This window comes from Humulus lupulus, chromosome 3 (assembly GCF_963169125.1).
Source record: "Humulus lupulus chromosome 3, drHumLupu1.1, whole genome shotgun sequence".
In the NCBI taxonomy this organism is placed as follows: Eukaryota; Viridiplantae; Streptophyta; class Magnoliopsida; order Rosales; family Cannabaceae; genus Humulus; species Humulus lupulus.
In genome coordinates this window covers 203,556,220-203,576,159 of record NC_084795.1, presented here as the reverse complement: position 1 = coordinate 203,576,159, position 19,940 = coordinate 203,556,220, and the positions used below count along the sequence as shown (strand labels likewise).

Genomic DNA, 19,940 nt, shown 5'->3' with positions numbered 1-19,940 from the left:
GGGAACTTAAAAAACCATTCCTGCGCAGCTTCAGAAAGTGTTGCAGGGAAGATCCTGCACCGAGCGTCTTTGGACACTTTCTAAATGTCCATTTGAATTTCAAACTTGTTGACATGAGACACTGGGTCTCCATACCCGTCAAAGTTTGGGAGTGTAGGCATTTTGAACTTGCTTGGAGTTTCGGCATTAGCTATCCTCTGTACGAAAGGAGTGCCTTTCCTCCTATCGTGGTTGATGTAAGACGTCCTTCCCCCGACCAGCTGTTGCACTGCCTGGTTGAGGGCGTCTATCTGGGCCTGTACAGCAGCAAGAATCGCTATGGCCTCTGCTGCTGGGGGGACGTTCTCGCCATGCTGCTCGCGGTGATCGTTAAGTACGTCACGCAAATCCTCGTCCCTTCTCCGCTGCTCGCTACCCCCAAGCCGGTTGAAGACATTATTTTGTTTGGGCTGCCCCCCAGCATCCCATCTATTGGGTTGGTCATCTTGAGGTACCTGGCTCCTGCCTTTACCTCTTTCTTCATTCCTTCGGCCAGCGTTCCCCTTGCCTGAGTCAGCCTCATTATATCCGTGGCCATCCCTGAACCTCGACTGGCTATGGGAACGACTGTTCCCTCGGTTTCCATTCCTGGCTGAAACGTCCCGAGCGTTAGAGGGTGGCCTGCGCTGGTCGTGGTGTCCCCGTGCATCATCGTGCCGTGGGGGACCTCGGACCACAGAGCCTAACTCTGAGTCCCTCCTGTTACCAGGGGGATATTGACCTCTGTTCGGTAGGTTTTGCTCATCACCCCTACGGCGTCTAGGACTGCGAGGCTGATGCTCGACCCTATTCTGCCTTTGTTGCGGGGGATTGCCGCGACCAGCCTGGGATGGTGGCTGCGCCTCAGGGTCCAGTGGGACGTCGTCATGGGGCGCTTGAGGCTGCTCGGGCCTTTGTGGACTTGAAGGCTGGATCGGTGGGCTTGGATTAGGACCCCTCTGGGGTGGCCCATTGCCAGGTTGGTCAGGTTGCGAAACAGGTGCGGCCTGATTCCTTGCCAGCTGCAAAGCCGCCTCGAGGGCTGCCATGGCTTCGCTCTGGCGGCGGTCCATCTCCGCCTGCCTTTCGCTTAGTTCCGCGCGCTGCCGTTCAATCTCCTGCTGCTGCCGTGCCACAACTCCGGCAGCAGTCTCCTGACTGACTCTCAGATTAGCCAGCTCTTCCTGCAACGCGCCCATGGTACTATTCAGCGTTGCGTCATCCATTTCTTCCTCCTCAAAGTCCAAATGTGGCTTATCCTCCGCCACGCTTGCAGGGGGAGGAGGAGGTGGATTTGATGGCGCTGCAGCGGCTGCCTGTCCAGCTTTCCTTCCAGTTTTCGCCATTAGTTTTCTCAGCAATGATTAATCAAGCTCTCAATGAAAGCACCAGAATGTTGACCCAGGATTTGGCCAACTGACACGGAGTGAGAATATGCTTGATACGAATGAATGTGTAGAGAGAAACGTAATGACCAAAAGTAATAACAACACGATATTTTTATAGTGGTTCGACCCCAGGATTTGGTAATAACCTACGTCCACTTAGATTGTTATTGATATGAGAATCAAAGGAGTGATCAAAGAACAAGGGTTCAATGAGTTTCACTAACCTCTCAAGAACAATACAATATCACTAGGAGAATCACTATAGTCTCAAATGATTCAAAAGCCAAAAAGTCCCTTCCTTGAGCTATCTTCTGCTATTTATAGGCTCAAGGGGGATTACATAAGATTGTTACAGATATTCTTTCCTGAATTATCGGATACTCAGGAGATCGTTTGAGTTAAATTCGGGATTTACAAAGATCTTCTCATTAATGTTGCTTTGTATGCGGAACTATCAACCAGACTGGTCGCAGGTAAGACCAGACTGCTTACTGCTCCTAATGCGTCTTCTGGTCGATACTCTAGCAGAACTTTTCCAGGTGTCAGCCACGTGTCCAGTGATCACTCGCCACGTCATCAATGCTAATTTTTTGGATAACAATAACAAATATATATAATATCAAAATATAGAATATTACATGAGCGTTATTAAAAATATAAGACATGCATTTGAATAAAACAATTAGAGGTAATAAATGAGTATTTAAAAAAAATATATATATATCATGTGCGTCGAAACAGGGCCAGTAGGACATATGTTCGGGGGTAAGTGGCATATGTTGGGTGACGGGGGTGTATTGTGAACATCTACCAAGGAAAGAGGGTGTGGAATGACAGTGGATGTAGCAATATCTGTGGTGTGTAACGAAGGCAAAGGTGAAATAGTACCATTCTCAGTGGAGGTCATAGAAACAGGTTGCGGAGAAGGGTAGGATGGGTGGGTTAATATGGGGCTAATGGCGCTTCGGGCTAGACGAGTAAGGAAAGGCCAGGGTCCAGACTTGGAAAAGTCTTGTCGATAACGATCATCGGCGGAAGTCGGAAGAGGGGCTCCTTTAAGCCAAGGCCCATATGGAAGTGTTGGTTCAGTGCCGGCATCCATATGCTCCAAATAAAGTGTACAATGCTGGAATAGATGACCAATAATACCACATTCAAAACAGAAATCTGGGAGTTTCTCATAGCGAAAGTCAATCCAAAATTCATCCCGTATCCGAGGAAGACGAACCCGACGACCCCGCATAAGCGGTTGTGTAACATCGATAGCCACTCGAATGCGCATAAACGGTCTCCAACCTTCAAACAGAGAATCTTTGTCCACTTCAATATAATCACCCAGTAAATGACCCTCAGACTTAGCCCAAGATTCTGACTTGCTGAGGAAAGGAAGGCGGAAGACTTGCACCCAAAAAGGTGATTTAACCATAGTTTCGGCTGAGACATTTTGTAAAGCACTTGGTGTGTGCAAGACAATGTGAAGATGATTGAAATGCCATGGTTCACCAATCAATACCCGTTGTTTATTCCCTGCACAACCAAAGAGGATTAGATGCAAATTCAGAGATGTGAACTGGGAATCGGGTTTGTCTTTCCCATAAGGAACTCATGGAGTTCTGAAAGGCCTTCTTATTGTAGCCATTTTTGGAAATCACACGGGCCAGGAGCATATGACATGGTTGATCTTCAGGAACGGATGTGTCAATATCCCCCAAGTGAAGGACAAGTCTCACTTTCAGCAAGGGTGAGATGAGAAGACATGTTATTGAGTAGATTATCCATGGTAGCAAGATAGAGAGATGGACGAAAACAGAGGGTGAGGCAAGTAGATATATATGTAAGAGTCCGAAATGATGAAACAAAAAAACACTTGGTGAAAGGTGGGTCAGGCGGTGGAGATGATGGTGGTTGTGGAAGTTACGGGAAGAAACTGGTGAAAAAGAGCCAAAACTGAAAAAAAAATGTCAGAAGAAACATAAACTGCCACAGAGCACAAAGTGGGCAGACAAACTCTTTTAATATTTGCAGGATTTATGAAATAAATTATATTTGATTTAGGATGTATTTACATTATTATGGCTGGAAGTATAGTTTATTTTTCCCTTAAAAAACGTATATTGTAGTTTTGGGCATTATATTTGCACCCAAAATGTGACGAGTACACTTCATTTTATTAAAAATTAATATATTTTATATTTTTTTTTCAATTTGGCTTACATTTTTCTATTTTTTTTCTTTTACATATTCTAAAAAAATACATATAAATTATATATATTTTTAATATTTAAATTAAAAAATTAAAAAATTTGTTAAATTAAGAGTTTTTTTTCTAAAAAATTATACATTATTTAAAAAAAATATTGAAATAAAATAAATTATTGAAATTAACAAAAAAAAAAAGAAATTAAATAATGCCAAAAATATTAAGAAAAAATGTTAGAAATAATTTTAAAAATTATTTTTTAAAAGTAAATACTATTTTGGCCCTTATATTGTGCAAAAGTTACCAATCAAACTATCTGTTTTGTTAAATGACAATTTGGACTCTACGTTTTACAAAATGGAACAAAATAGTACTATAAATCTCATTTTGGTCAAACTTATTTTGAATATGACCAAAATACCTTCTGATTTTTTAATTAATGAATTAATTGATATAAATTAAATATTTATTAAATTCAAAGTTAATAAAAAAAACTAATATAAATTTTAAAAAATAATAAAACAAATGATATTTTAATTAATTAAAGCTTTGAAATAACTATAATAAATCAAAATCAAGATTAACCCAAAATAGACTTGAGCACTAAATTTAATATGTAATTTTAAAACATTAATCAAATTAATAAAAAAAATGATAAACTTAAATATATATATAAAAAATAAATCAAAAATAAATATTCCTTTCTTTCCCATTCTTCTCCTCTACACTAATCTAGTCGGCCCTAGAAATTGCATTGTAGTAGATCCTCCACTCAATAGTCGGCAGCTATTCCACGGGGTTGAAGAGAGGGTGATGCTCACTCTCTTCCACCACACAACCCCTCCTTTGGGTTGACAATGGAGCTAGCGTCGAGCAAAGATTTGGGTGATCGAGTGGGCTGACTTAAAGGGAGGATTTTGGAAGGTCGAGCAAGCTAGCGTTGGGCGGGGGGGAGGGGGGGGGGGGGGTTGGTTTATGGTGTCATCGCACGATTTTGTTGGCTCGTCGAAGAACAGATGGAGCTAATGATCAGACCAGAGTTTAGCTCATGGTAGTTAGTAAAATAGATCTGGGTTTTCAACTGATATGATTTGTGTTTATTTCTAGGTTTTGTTTGTTTTTTGTTGATCTTTGTTTTCACTAAGGTTTATGGTTTTGAATTTGAGTTTGACTGTGAATATAGTTTAATTGTGGGCTACATTTTATGAGTTTGGATAATCTGAGTTTGATATAATGTATGTGTTGTTATTGAATTTTATTTTGCTTAGATGTTTCTTTTTCTTTTTGTTCATATGTTAATATTGTCACAAAATCTGAGTTTGATTTGATAAAATTTTCATTGGTTCATATGTTAATATTGTCGCTCCGGCATTTGCTTAGTTTTAAGTTGTTGCAACATAATTGGAAGAAGTTAGGGTTAGGGTTTGTATTTACAATTTAATTTTAGTTTTAATAAAAAAAATTTGATACAAATATGTATTTGGATTTTAATTAATTAAAATATAATTTTTTATTGATTTTTAATTTAATAATATTTTATTTTTAATTATCAAATTAATTATTTAAAAAAACAAAATTATTTTAGTTATATTGAAAATAAATTTGACCAAAAATTATTATTTTGTTTCATTTTACAAAATACAATATCATGATATTCCAATGGTAAGTTTTGCAAGTGAAAGGATCAAAATAATATTTAGCAATGAGGTATCTTTATATATTCTTTCGTGCATATATAATGAAAACAACTATTAACAAAAAGTACGAAAATGCCACTGACGAGGCAAATAATATCGTAGGATTGGTGTAGTAGGGTTTTATCTCTACACTTTGAATCAGTAGTGCAAGACGAAGTAGATCGCAGTGAAGGTCCGATGGCGGCTAAGGCGAGAAACCCTCAAAAGGTCCGAAACCCCGATCTGATTCGGGGCGTGGGTAAGTATTCCCGGTCGAAGATGTACCACAAGCGTGGTCTCTGGGCCATTAAGGCAAAAAACGGTGGTGTTTTTCCTCACCACGACCCCAAACCCGCTGCCGAGACCGCGAACCAGAAGGCTCCGAAGTTCTATCCCGCTGAAGATGCCAAGAAGCCGCTTGTCAACAAGCGGAAACCCAAGCCCACCAAGCTCAGGTTTTCTTCAAAACGCTGTCTTTTTGTGGTTCTTCTTTTGGCTCATTTTATGTGGTTCATCTGGTTTGTTAGGTCTTTTTTTGAATTGGGTTTTATGTGAATTTTCAGGGCAAGTATTACTCCGGGAACAGTGTTGATAATTCTTGCTGGTCGCTTTAAGGGGAAGCGAGTTGTTTTCCTCAAGCAACTCTCATCTGGGCTTCTTCTGGTCACTGGTGAGCTTTTGACATTTTTTTTTATCTGATATTTTTTCAACAGTTTGGTTTTTGGTCTTCCATTTCTGAGGAGTGGGATGTGTAATTAATAGCAATTCTGCACTCTTTGAGTCAGTGCCAAACTCCCACAATACTCAGTATTTCATTCAAGAAAAGGATACCCAGAAAAATACATTGTTCCAAATATATACTTACAACCAAAAGTCAGAAATTACAAATTGGAAGCATAACCGAATATGGTTGCAAAACTCCTCTCAGCTCAACGTCCGAAGTGTCCAACGAAATCCTCCAGCCATCGAGGTCTCACGCGCTTACGTGGCTTACGCGCTTCACCCTTCTCTTCTGCATTGCCGATTATCTCTTCTTTCTCTTGTTCTGGTTGAATGTCTTCACGCGTGATATGATCTTCTGCTTCCTGGGCTTCTCGGGTTGCAAGGTCTAACCATCCTTTCACACCTTCGTGGGCCAAGCCAGTATCCAGCTCTATTGGGCTTGTGACTTGGGCCTGTGTAACACTACTCCCCCCCGTCAAAACGAACCTTGTCCGCAAGGTTGTGTAATTTGTACACCTCCATGAACAAATCGAAGTCTTCCCACGTAGCATCCTCGGGAGAACTCAAAGACCATTGAACTAAAACCTGTCGCTGGCTTTTGTTGTGGAGTTGCTGAACTCGCGTTGCTAGAATTGCCAAAGGAAGCATCACTGGTTTATTACCGATACTCAGTTCAGGCAGAGGAAAACTCTTGATCGGAGAGGGTCCATAATAAGGCTTCAGCAGAGATACATGGAAAGTGGGGTGAATGCGGCTGCCTTGTGGAAGTTGGAGTGTATACGCGACGGGTCCGGCGTGACCAATAATTTCAAATGGGCCGAAATAGCGGCGAGATAGCTTCGAATTCAGACGGTGAGCAACAGTGGTCTGACGGAATGGTTGAAGCTTGACCAATACCCAGTCCCCCACCTTGAAGTGACGGTCCCTGCGATGTTTATTCGCTTGCTGTAACATCCTGTGTCGAGCATGAGTCAAGTTTTCCTTGAGGCGGAGGAGAATGGCATCTCTCGAAAGTAAATCAGCCTCAACAGCTTGAATCGATGTGGCTCCTCGCGTATAAGCTGGTATCGTGGGCGGTGGTCGACCATACACGGCTTGGAACGGAGTCATCTGAATGGCTGAATGAACACTGGTGTTGTAATGGTACTCTGCCCACTGCAAAAATTTACTCCATTGCTTCGGGTTCTCAGTGGTAAAAGCTCGAAGGTACTGCTCAAGGTACCTATTGGTCACTTCGGTTTGACCGTCGGTTTGGGGATGATAGGCGGAGCTCATTTTCAATGTGGTACCCATAAGCTCAAATAACTTCTTCCAAAATGCACTAGTAAAGAGAGGGTCCCTGTCTGAAACAATTGTTCGTGGAATGCCATGAAGACGAATGACCATATTAGAGAACAATTCAGCCACTTTGCTCGCTGTATAAGGGTTTGGAAGTGCACCAAAGTGTGCGTATTTGGTAAATCTGTCAATCACCACCAAGATATTTGTTGCCCCATTGGACTTAGGTAAACCCACAATGAAGTCCATTGCCAAATCTTCCCAAACCCGTTCCGGCATTTCAAGAGGTTGTAGCAGCCCATAAGGTGAAGTGGGTGAGTATTTGACCGTTTGGCATGTGAGACAGCCCTGAACATAAGCCTTAACATCCTTGCGCATCCCTTGCCAGAAAAAATTTGCACTAAGACGAAGAAAAGTCCGTTCTACTCCTGCGTGACCGCCCACTAGAGATTCATGAAATTCCTTGAGCAACTGTTGTTTCAAACTGGAATGTTTGCTGATAAGAAGCCGCTGTTTGAACAAGAGCAGGCCATCCTTGATAGAGTACAAAGTACTGTCGAGATTACCTTGCTGCCAGGCCGTATGGAGGGCTCTCAAATCGGGGCAAGTGGTATTTTCTTGGCGTAATTCATCCAGAAAATCAAAACAACCGCGACTCAGCTAACTGAAGTGTTGAGGCCGGTATTTCATCCCTTCTGGATAAGGCATCTGCTGCAGAATTTTGACAACCTGCTTTGTACTCAATAGAGAATTGGAACCCCAAAAGTTTCCGAAGAAATTGTTGTTGCTCGGGTGTTTGGATCACTTGTGTCAGTAACTCCCTTAGGCTCTTGTGATCCGTTCGAATAATAAAATGGCGACCCAACAAGTATTGACGCCATTTATGGACTGCCTCCACAATCGCCCTCATTTCCCTTGTATGTGCCGAAGTGCCCAGAAATTTTGGTCCCAATTTCTTACTGAAGAAAGCTAATGGGTGCCCATCTTGCATCAAGACCCCACCAATACCCACGTTGGATGCATCTGTCTCTACTATAAAATCCTTAGAAAAATCTGGTAGACGAAGTACCGGAGTGGCTGTCATTGCTTGTTTGAGAGTGGCAAAAGCCGCTGTTGCTGCTGCATTCCAAGTAAACTTAGCATCCTTGTGTAAGAGGTCAGTCAAGGGGGCTGTGATCGCTGCATAATGGGCTACAAACCGGCGATAATACCCCGTCAAACCCAGAAAACCCCGAAGTTGTTTGGCTGTTTGTGGGGTCGGCCAGTCGACCATGGCTTGTATTTTGGAAGGGTCGGCCCGTACACCTTGAGAAGATACCAAGTGACCCAAATATTCTATCGATTTCTGGAAGAACAAACACTTGCTGCCCTTAGCGTAAAACTTATGTTGCCGCAGTAACTGTAGCACTAGCTTCAAGTGGTGACAATGCTCCTCTTCACTCCTGCTGTATACTAAGATATCATAAAAAAAAACAGTCACAAAATGCCGCAAAAAGGGGCGAAAGAGCTGATTCATTGTCGCTTGAAAAGTGGAGGGAGCATTGGTGAGGCCGAACGGCATAACCACAAATTCATAGTGGCCTTCGTGAGTCCGGAAGGCTGTTTTGTGAATGTCTCTATGATCCATGCGGATTTGATGATACCCCGCCCGCAAGTCAAGTTTAGAGAATACTCTAGCACTGCCCAATTCATCAAGTAGTTCATCAATCGTAGGAATAGGAAAGCGGTCTTTAACGGTGATCCCATTAAGAGCCCGATAGTCCACACAAAAGCGCCATGTACCGTCTTTCTTTTTAACCAACAAAACGGGTGAAGAATAAGGGCTAGTGCTTGGACGAATAAAACCCACAGCCAGCATCTCCTTGACCAATTGCTCAATCAAATCCTTCTGAAAATACGGGTACCGATATGGGCGAACATTAACCGGTGTGGAACCCGGCTGTAGAAATATGCGATGGTCAGTCCCTCTATGCGGCGGTAGTTGATCGGGCTCCTGAAAAATATCCTCAAATTCAGTCAGAAGTTCCTGTGCATTAGAAGGAAATTGAGCTGCCAATGCGTCAAAAGGCGGCTGTTTACTCTCGGTCCTGTCCAAAACTGCTGAGAGGCGATAGATATCCTTAACCTCTCCTTCTTGAAGCATCGCATGAAACTGAGTAAAAGATAATTGGTGAGCTGCCAATTCCTTCGATCCCGCCAGCTTGATAACCGTACCTTGCCAAGTAAATTCCATTGTGAGCGCTTTATGATCATGAATACACGGACCCAACGTTTGCAGCCACTGCATCCCCAAAACAATGTCCAAACCACATATGGGTAATACATACAGATCAACAAGGAAACTATGGCCCTGCAAAATGAGTTCGACCCCTTTACATATCTTGGAACACAGCAGAAAGTTCCCATTGCCCATATAGACTTTGAATCGTTTGGTATCCTCACACTCCAAGTGCAACTGTGTGACCAACGCCTCTTGAATGAAGTTATTGTGACTGCCCGTATGAATGAGCACTTCGACCGCTTCGGACCCATGTGTAGCCATAATCCGAAAAATACGAGGGTTCATTGAATTGGATAACGAATTCAAGCTAACTTCTTCTTCAGTCTCTTCAGCCTCTTCATGCGACTCACTGTCCACCATGGTACCCATCTCCTCATCATCATAACCACACAGAATAAGCATTCGATTTTTGCACTTATGACCAAAATGAAATTTCTCATCGCAAGTAAAACAGAGACCCTTATCACGTCTCTCCTTCAACTCAGTTGGTGATAGCTTTTTAATCGGCAAGGGAGAACCTGTGGGGGCCGATATAGAAGTACCTGAAGCGAACGGTCCCGGTTTGGGCAACTGTACCGAGTTCATTCCCTGGTGCGGGGTAGTTGTACGATTGGACCACGGAGCTTTAGTAACCTCCCCTCGAGGTCGAGAAACCCAATCATCATGACGATCTTCAAATAACTGCGCCTTCGCCATTGCATCAGCCAAATCCTTAGGGGGAAGCATGAGAAGCTCACGGCGAATCTCCACCTTCAGACCCCAAATGAAGAAATTCAGGAACATCGATTCCGGCACTCCAGTGATACAAGGCATGAGAGCCTCAAATTCAGCTCTGTAATCGGACACTCTTCCTTTCTGCGTGAGTTTGGAGATGCGGCCTAAGGGGTCATCGTATATGGACGTCCCAAAACGTTGCTGCAGAGCACGCAAAAACGATTCCCAGTCAGTGAACGACCCACTCTTCTCCATCCATTGGAACCAGGTGCAAGAGACTCCTTCCAGATGGAACGGCACAATGGTCAGACGAATGTGATTTTCCACTCGATGCAGATCAAAGAACTTATTGATCTTATATACCCAATCCTCCACATTAGTCCCATCGAACTTGGGTACCTTGACCCTCAGTGTTTTCAAAATGGAATTGACGTCAGAAGCTTCTGGTTCAGAGTGTGAACGTCGACTTGGGGTGCGACCCGATTCCCTCATCGCACTATTTTCGCCCGTCAAGCCTGGCGACGGTGGTGGTGGTCCTTGGGAAAGTCGTTCCTCAGTCTTCGCCATATGTTGGTCCAACAAGGTGGTAAACTTCTCCAATTGTGACTCCGAATGCTGTTTGAAAGTAGCTTCCAGGGCCTGTAACATGGCAGCAATCTCTTCATTTTTCATGGTGAAAAAAGAAAACAATGAAAGCACCAAATAATAGCAATTCTGCACTCTTTGAGTCAGTGCCAAACTCCCACAATACTCAGTATTTCATTCAAGAAAAGGATACCCAGAAAAATACATTGTTCCAAATATATACTTACAACCAAAAGTCAGAAATTACAAATTGGAAGCATAACCGAATATGGTTGCAAAACTCCTCTCAGCTCAACGTCCGAAGTGTCCAACGAAATCCTCCAGCCATCGAGGTCTCACGCGCTTACGTGGCTTACGCGCTTCACCCTTCTCTTCTGCATTGCCGATTATCTCTTCTTTCTCTTGTTCTGGTTGAATGTCTTCACGAGTGATATGATCTTCTGCTTCCTGGGCTTCTCGGGTTGCAAGGTCTAACCATCCTCTCACACCTTCGTGGGCCAAGCCAGTATCCAGCTCTATTGGGCTTGTGACTTGGGCCTGTGTAACAGTAATTGATAAGAAGGCATAATTGGTTATACCTTGTTCTGTATCTTCTTTGTGTTTTTATAATGTTAGATGAATCAAGTATTTGTTTGAAAATAGGATATTTATCGTATAATATTTTAGAAAGCAATGCTGTCAAACATTGAGTTTTCTGTGATCCATTTTCACGATTTTATTGCTTGTGGCAGTAGTAGTATTAATTAAGAATGTCAAACTGATATCTTTTAGTAGATCATCCTTACCCTGAATGTGCGTATTACGCTCACAGCTTGTGAGGTTTGGCTAACTGTTATATATTTACTTCTAATTTCCCATTACAAACAACTCGTAAGAAAAGAATTAAGATGGGATATTTTTTTTTTATGATAATGTAGTTTCTCTCTTTTTATGATATTTGTGGCTACACATTGCATGCAATTGAGTAGTGTTTGTAAACGTTTCGTTTACTATTTCACTCACATTTGATGTTTGTGATAGACCCTTTTTTATTCATGTTTTGTGAACGCAGGGCCATTCAAATTAAATGGAGTTCCATTGAGACGTGTGAATCAGTCCTATGTGATTGGAACTTCCATAGAGGTCGACATTTCTGGGGTCAGCTTCGATAAGTTAGATGATAAGTACTTTGCCAAGGAAGCTGAAAAGAAGAAGAAGAAGGGAGAAGGAGAGTTTTTCGAGGCAGATAAAGAGGTCAGTTGTAGTTTCCGTCAGCCTTTACTAGTATTTGCATGGACTTGAATTCACTACAACATTTCCTGCCATGATTTTTATTTTTCTTTGCTTTTATCATATATTATCCGTAGCCCGTTTTCCATTGAATCTGTTCTATTCTTATGTCTTTTCAATTCATGTCTTCACAGGAAAAGAACCAGCTTCCACAACAAAAGAAGGACGATCAGAAGTCTGTGGATGCTGCACTGATAAAATCAATCGAAGCAGTACCAGAACTGAAAACCTACTTGGCAGCCAGGTTTTCACTCAAGTCAGGCATGAAGCCCCATGAGCTTGTCTTTTAGGTTAGAGGGTATTTCTCATAGAGGACAATTTTCTGTGTTGGACTAGTTGGATTTAAATTATAAGTGCGCACAAAGTTTTTGTATTGATCGGGAGGAAATTATTTATTGTTCGTGACTTTGATCAATCTATATATTCGGATATGTATTTTTCTTGCAATCCTATTATTTTGTGACTCACGACCACATTGGATAATCTTTCACATCACCTAGATATATCATTCACAAATGAAGTACACTCAAGTGGTGTTGGTTCTTATCATGTGATATAATATGTGATCAATCCAACTCCATAGATGATAAACATGGTTCATTACAATTATTTCTAGAGCTTTTTATTCTCATACACACCAACCAAAAAAACAAAATACTAGAGGAAAAATAAAAAACAAATAAAAAAGCCAGAGTTAAACTCGGCTAAAACAATTAATTTTGAGCCGATCTCAGAGCATGCTATCAGCACGAGATGGCAGTCTTCTGAAGAAGTTGCTCGGGACTGAAGGCAACTTACTTCGAAATCTAGGATGACGAAGCCAAAATATCCCAGCAACCAGAGCAATCATCTGAAATGGTGTCACATAAAGAATAATGGCTATGATCAAACAGAAGATTATGTACAGACTGGTGGCCCTTGGATCTCTCCAACTAAGCAGAGACTGAAACCTCTCCCCCTGAGTTGCAATATCTCCCACCACAGTCTGAATCCTCCCAGCCACACTTCTTAGCCTGTCGTATCTCATCCGAGCGACATCTTGTTGCTTGGAAGTTGGGAAGGTATCAAATTCCTCATCAAGTTCGTCTGGATGAACAGCTTCTGCCCATGAAAGCTTGGTATCCATGTGAGGAGGATGCCTTGGCCGGCACCGGAAGTTCCATATTCCGATCAGAAACATGTAAAGAAACATGGTGGGAAGAATCAACTCTGGGTAACAAATCAATATGAAGAACAAGATATGAACCAGAATAGTTGTCACTGGGTTACGCCATTGACAAACCTCGCCAAGCCATTTACTCATGGAGATAGCACCAGAGAAAAACGAAACAATTCTGAAGAAGTTGGCCTTGCTTCTTCTCATACTCCACATGTGTGAATCCACATCTAACATGTACTCCACTACCTCTTTCCTCAATGGTGGCTCAGCTCGGCCAAGTCTCACTGCCACAATGGTCATGGCCTGATATCTCAGACTATCCAATTGATTCACTGTAAATGGATGAAGGTAATGCATTTTGGGCAATAAAGGGTGTCCGTATAAATAGATTATGTTGGCCAATGAGAGACATGTGAATCTAACGGCCAATTGAAGCTCACCCATTTTCTTCAAACCAGATGGTTGCAGAACCAGAAGTGGATAAGAGTTGGTATAAATTCGATCCATTTCAAGAGTTGAAAGTCGAATTCTTACTTTCCCGATTCTTGCATCAGCCAGTTTGTCGTTTCCACCAAGATGGCAATTGTCGAATACCCCAATGGTGATGACAGTACAAGGATCATAAACCTCCCAAGTGTATTGTTCATTCCATTTGGGATTGAAACTTTCAGTGATTGTTCTGGTTCGGACCCATTTTTGGCCATATTTGGCTACACAATAGGCATCCGTAGTTCCTTTGCCGTCTTTGGTTTTCATTTGGAGAAGTCCTTGAGCGCTCAAAATGCCCACTTCGAGAATCCCAATTGGTTGCTTCCATAGCTGCCGAGCTGTTGGTCTAACATCGCTTATGTACATTGTTGACTCGTCTAGCACATGGTAGGCTCCTTCTAGGCACACTCTGAGATGAAGTCTGCTTGAGAATTTAAGCTCATGCCTTTTATCTGCTTCAATTACTCCAAAGCCAAACCTTTCCAGGTTAAACCAATGAGAATGGACTGGCCGGTGATCCAATCTTCGCTCGAAGCTGTCTAGAGTTATAGTAGTTTGTCCCATTACTTCGTCTTTAGCAGAGGTTACTTTGTTTTCTACTGTGAGTACTAGGTGCTCTTCAAATGGCTCAGCTGCAACAAAGAGCAAATCTTCATTCCACATTGGGTTTGTGGTTCTGGTTTGGGAGAGCTTTGTCTTCAGAATTTGGTTTCCCACTTGGGCTTTAACAAAAGCTTGGGGTGGTTGACTTCTGTCTCGTGGCTCAACATCCTGAGCTTCAATGACGTTGACCCTTAGGTACCATAGTTTTGGTGAGACGTAAACTTTTGATCGAATGTTGTAAACTGCTTCACCATGAACTGAGGCTGCGTCCGAGTGCCATGACTCAGGGAAAGCTTCGTCAGCTTGTGTTCCCATCCAGACTGCTAACATTACCTCTCCTCTAACTTTGATCTCCCTATGGCGGTGCTCTAATCTGTACCACTGAGGAGCCAAAGGGCTGTCTGGTGGGACTCTGGTGGGTACTTCATGCATGTCAAAGACGACCTTCCCTATGTAATCATCTCTGGCCACCATTTCTTTGTCTCGAACAAAAACTTCGACAGCTGAGGATTGAATTTTTTCTTTTGAGAAAGCAAAAACCTGGTTCCATAAAGGGTTTGTTTTCTTCTCGAAGTGTCTTGTTTTGCCCTTGTAGTTTCCAACCTTGACTTCAACGTAGGGATCGCAGTTTCCTGTTACAGGGTTTGTGGGTAGATCTTTGGCTTTCACCACTCGAACATAGAGATAGAACATCTGCTCAACGAGATCATAAGTGCTAGTAGCTCTCTCGCTGCTTATCCACCCGCCTCCTCCACGCAGTCCTCCATGAGGCCATCGTTCCCCCAGCTGTGGTTTGGTGTCCTTTAGCTTATAGTCCTCCGCACGACTTGCAGCAGCCGGTGAACTCATTGTGGTGAGGAAGAAAAAGCCTGTTCAATAAGTTAGCTACTGAAAGAGCAATGAGAATTCAAGCTTAGAAGAAAAGTAATACTTGAAGTAGTTTCTTTTTCCACCACTACTTCCTGAGAAAAAAGTAGTAACTAATGTTAGTAGTGGAAATATGAAAGAAGAGCAAGTACATATATTTGGTTCCCCTCTGCATACAACAAAAGCTTGAACTTTTTCGCTTTTGTTATATAATCTTTATAGTCATTTCGAGGAACTTTGGACCTTTGAGGTTGGAAAAAGGAAAATGCAAGAGTCGAGTACAGACTGTTATGAAAGGTCTGGTTTCCAATGCTAAACTTCTACAGCCAAAGTTAAAGGACGCTTCTCTTTTTAATTTTTTTTTTGTTTGGGTTTGCATTGTAACCTCCTACCACTTTCACTACAAGCTTCATATTACCTTTTTAGTCGGTTTATCATGAACCAAAGATATCAATATCTTTTGAGAATATTAAAACCCATATTATTACCATAATAAACAAGGAAAATTGTTTATTATGTGTAGAAGAATGGTGGAAAAAGGAATCTGCTTTAATAAAAAAAAACACATTAGTTTGTTTAGGCTTTGACAATAATATAGAGCACAAAGCATAAAGAACACAATGGTGTGTAGTTGTCGAAATTCCACAATTCTGTAAAAAGAACTATATTTGATGCCAGCCCCACTTGAAAAGACAAAGAGAGTCTTTTGAGACTTAAAAAACGCTGAGGTTTACTTTCATTGATTCCTTTTTGCAATTGTATCTGTGTTAAATTTTTGTATAATGTATTTGTAAGTGTAGTGTCCGTTTTGCCCCTTCCTTTGCTCTCCTAGTTTTGAAGAGTGCAGAATTCATGCAGTGCATTCTGGTAATTTTGGAGCACCATCGATGTGGCTATGAGTATCGCTAAGCAGAGCAATGAGAATAGTAAAGGATATTTTAACAGCTCCAAAAGCATTGTGTTGAGCTTAAAAGAAACGCAAAAATGTTATAGAAAAATTTAAGGGTAGGTGACCTTGGTCATAAAAATGACTGTCCTTTATTCTCTTCCTTTATTCCCTCTTGCATATTAAAATTTTCTTACTGTGGATGTTACTTTCTTTCTCTAAAAATTTTTTATCCAAGACAAATCTTAGCTATAAGAGCTTCCTAAATTTAAATGAGTTGACCCTCATTTCTTGAAAGATATATGTGTATAAATACATTACATTCAACAAGAATGAAAAGAAAAAATAAAGGACTTTTCCTGTTTACCAGTCTCCATGTTTTGCGCTCTTAAGTAAAGAAATTGTCATCTTTTTGGCTTCACTATATGTGGATAGTGCTTAAAGTCAGATGTGGAATGACTAAATTATATCATTGGATTAATGGTAAGTGCTCTCATTTGTTTTTGAGTATTTAATAAAAAAATTGGTTCCAACATGCACAAATGTCAGATTAGAATAGTTGGTCAATCATGCATAATTGGCCCCAAATTTACTTCATTTTCATCATAAAATAACCTAATAAACATATGATTGGCTCGTCAAGTAATGGTCAGAAACGCTGACAAGCTCTTCGTCAAAAACTTCATTGTTTTTTATGCTTTTTGTTATATTATTTTAAATAATATAACATTATATTAAATAATATAACATAATGTGATTAGTCACATAAATGTTATTTGTCACACTTTATAATATATTGTTGAGAGTTACAAAATTGAACACGTGTGTGCCTAAATATTACATATTTTGGCTTTACAAAATTAGTTACAAATTTGTAACTCTCAAATATTACTCAATAATGTGTAGATTATATATTACACATTTTAGTTTGGATTTAACAAAGTCATTATGAAATATGGCTGTTGGAGACATGTTCTTAACTCTCATTAGGTGTATGAAGGTTACACAATCACGTGGGAAAGAGTTTGAGACGCTTTGGAAAAACTGAAATTTTGGATGCTGAAAATGGGATGTGGCCGCAGCCACTGATATTCCCTGGCCGCGCCCTGGGGGATAGAGGCCAATGGCCGCGGCCGCTGATACTCCTGGGCGCGGACTGTGAAGTTAACATCCAATTTATTTTTTCACTTTTTTCTAATTTGAACTGTTCTAACATCCAAAGTAACTCATAAATCTCAATTTTAATTCAATAAACTTCCAATTAAACATTGGTACGTAACAATTATGGGGTTGGTGGAATTTGAAATTCAAAGGATATCTCAAACTTTATAAATAGGAGCTTAATGCTCACTTGCAAGACACACCATTTTTTATCTACTAGAGCACTTAGTTAGAAATACACCAAAATGCTTGATTATTTCAGAGAGCTATTTCAAATATTGAGAGAATCCCTTAATGCTTTAGATATGAGAAATAAATTTTTGGACAAAGGTTGTAAACCTTGTTCAAGTTGGTAATCCCCAATGCTTGAGCTATTTTATTGTTCTTGTTATTTCTTATTTCTACTATTACTTTTGTCTTCTCTTCTTCTATTATCTATTTACTTGTATTTTTGTAATAGAGTTGTAATACTTATTTATCTATCATCTTGTCTGTTTAAATTTTTTGTATAGAATTGTATATTTGGGTTTACCATTTTCTATGAGCATAATATAAATATACATCTCTAACACTTTTTTCCTGCTATGATGGACTTTCGTGTTTATGATTGTGAATTTACATTTAATCATGTCTTTTCATCGAATGCTCTTACAAATTTTCATGTAGTTTCATAGAGTTGGTCTCATTGCTTCATGCAAAGTAGTATTTGGGATTTTCTTACGAGTTGGATGACAATAACCATTTCGGTTATGTTATTCCTAAGTTTGTAGTCGTTACATTACTCATAATTTAGAAAAAAGAAAATGAATAAAAAAGTCATATCAGGTACACTCCCCATTCTTTGCATAATCTATCACTTAAGTCCTTATGTAATTTTTTTTATCACTTAAGTCTCCAAATTATTATTTTTTCTTCACTTAAGTCCCCATTAGCAAATGGAAAATTTGACTATTGATGCATAAAAGGGGTCCTATAACAAAATTATTCCATGCTAATTAAATACCATCCTTTTATGCTAGTATTCTCCTAGATTCCCAAAATACCCCCAACATAAATTGCTATCGCTTTTTCTGATATTGTCTTCTCTCTCTATCTCTCACGTTTTCCCTTCTCACAAGCTCTTTCACTCAAAAAAACAAGGCAACCACCATGTATTCTCTTGATCTATAATAATTTTGGAGCTCATCTAATATGAGTTTTAAAGTTGTTCTTTGGGCAAGTTTTGAATCCTATCAAGGCAAGAAACTCCATTTTGGGTTTGGGATCTAGTTGCACAAATCTTATGGGTAAGTATATTTTCTTATATGTAGTGATGAAACTTGTTTATTTACATTGCTTTCACTGTTTTGAACAGATCTGTGTCTGCATTTTTGGATTTTTTTTACTGTGAAATGGTCAGATTAGAACTGAGTTTTTCTGCATTTTTTTCTAGGTTCTTTGTCTGTCTCGATAAGTTTTGATAAAACTTGACATGCCTCGATGGTCCTCGATGTACCTCGACATGCCTCAATGTAGATTGTAATTAAACACCTCGATGGACCTCGATAGAGACCCATAGTGTCCTATAGATGACCACCTCGAAGGACCTCGATGAACCTCGATATGTAGACAAAATTATCCATACTTGGCTACCTTGATTAGCCTCGATTGTCCTCGATGGACCTCGATAGGGACCCATAGTCTGTTGGGGGAGAGTGAGATAACACCACCACTAAAAATAGAATCTACACAAAATTTGGATTAACAGAGACTTAAAAAAGATTGAGAAAGAACATGCAAACCCAAGTAGAACAATGGTGTTCTTCAACTTTGATGAAGCTTCAAAACCCTAGGCAAGACCACTACTTCGAAAAAATCCTTTAAGCAATCATTTGATCCAACCACACACAAACCAAGACTTATACACGTTGCAAAACGCTGTCCTAATACTCTATTGTTGGGAAAACTTATACAAGATCTTTATTTATTTTCATGTAGATCTAATATTAAACAAGTTAATATGAGACAACCTAGAATATGTTTATAAAATTGAATTCAAAGAGAAATAATGATAAGAATACTTATATTATACGCAGCGGAATGAAAGAGTCATTTCTTCAGTTTCTCTTACCCTTGTATCCTTTTTGTCGCAGAGTATTACCAATAAACTAAGCCATTCTTCAATTATCTTCACAGTCTTCCAAAGTATCCTTAGAATCACCTAGACTAGGGTGGAAAATTCTCAACATATGAGATAGATACAGAGAGAAGAAGAGAAAAGAATAATGAGGCTTAGAAAATGACTTATGTTTATAGAGAGAATCTAAAAACTATGAGAAAACTAGTGTTTGTCATTTGTTTTTAACTATCACTTAGCATTCCTTTTATAGACTCAATTAAGTCATTTATTTAATTAAAAAATCAATAAAATAATATCCAATTAACAGCCCTAGGTCGAAATTCTCATGGGCTTTAGGCCCGTGAAATTTCCCATTTAATTATAAGCCCGTTGAACTTAAAATCAAGGCCTGTATTATTTTCTATTGATTAATTTAATTAAATAATTATTTAAATCCTTTATCAAATTAATTATTTATAATTTGAACCTTGATTTAAACTTATTTATTAATTTAGATACCAATTTATCTTGATTAATAAATCTGC

General features: G+C 40.0%; 3 protein-coding genes across 3 annotated transcripts; 1 reads left to right on the top strand and 2 right to left on the bottom strand.

Annotated features, from left to right (window-relative positions):
- Window positions 1-1,531: 1,531 nt before the first annotated feature.
- LOC133823369 (uncharacterized) lies at window positions 1,532-3,553 on the bottom strand. Its single transcript, XM_062256060.1, has one exon. The coding sequence runs from the start codon at window positions 2,830-2,832 to the stop codon at window positions 2,110-2,112; it is 723 nt and encodes a 240-aa protein (XP_062112044.1). The 5' UTR covers window positions 2,833-3,553; the 3' UTR covers window positions 1,532-2,109.
- Window positions 3,554-5,365: 1,812 nt separating this feature from the next.
- Window positions 5,366-12,579, top strand: LOC133823370 (large ribosomal subunit protein eL6-like). The gene is made up of 4 exons (XM_062256061.1): window positions 5,366-5,737; window positions 5,846-5,952; window positions 11,915-12,096; window positions 12,267-12,579. The coding sequence occupies exons 1-4, from the start codon at window positions 5,481-5,483 to the stop codon at window positions 12,420-12,422; spliced, it is 702 nt and encodes a 233-aa protein (XP_062112045.1). The 5' UTR covers window positions 5,366-5,480; the 3' UTR covers window positions 12,423-12,579.
- Window positions 12,580-12,695: 116 nt separating this feature from the next.
- Window positions 12,696-15,697, bottom strand: LOC133823368 (FT-interacting protein 1-like). Its single transcript, XM_062256058.1, has one exon. The coding sequence runs from the start codon at window positions 15,230-15,232 to the stop codon at window positions 12,863-12,865; it is 2,370 nt and encodes a 789-aa protein (XP_062112042.1). The 5' UTR covers window positions 15,233-15,697; the 3' UTR covers window positions 12,696-12,862.
- Window positions 15,698-19,940: the final 4,243 nt, after the last annotated feature.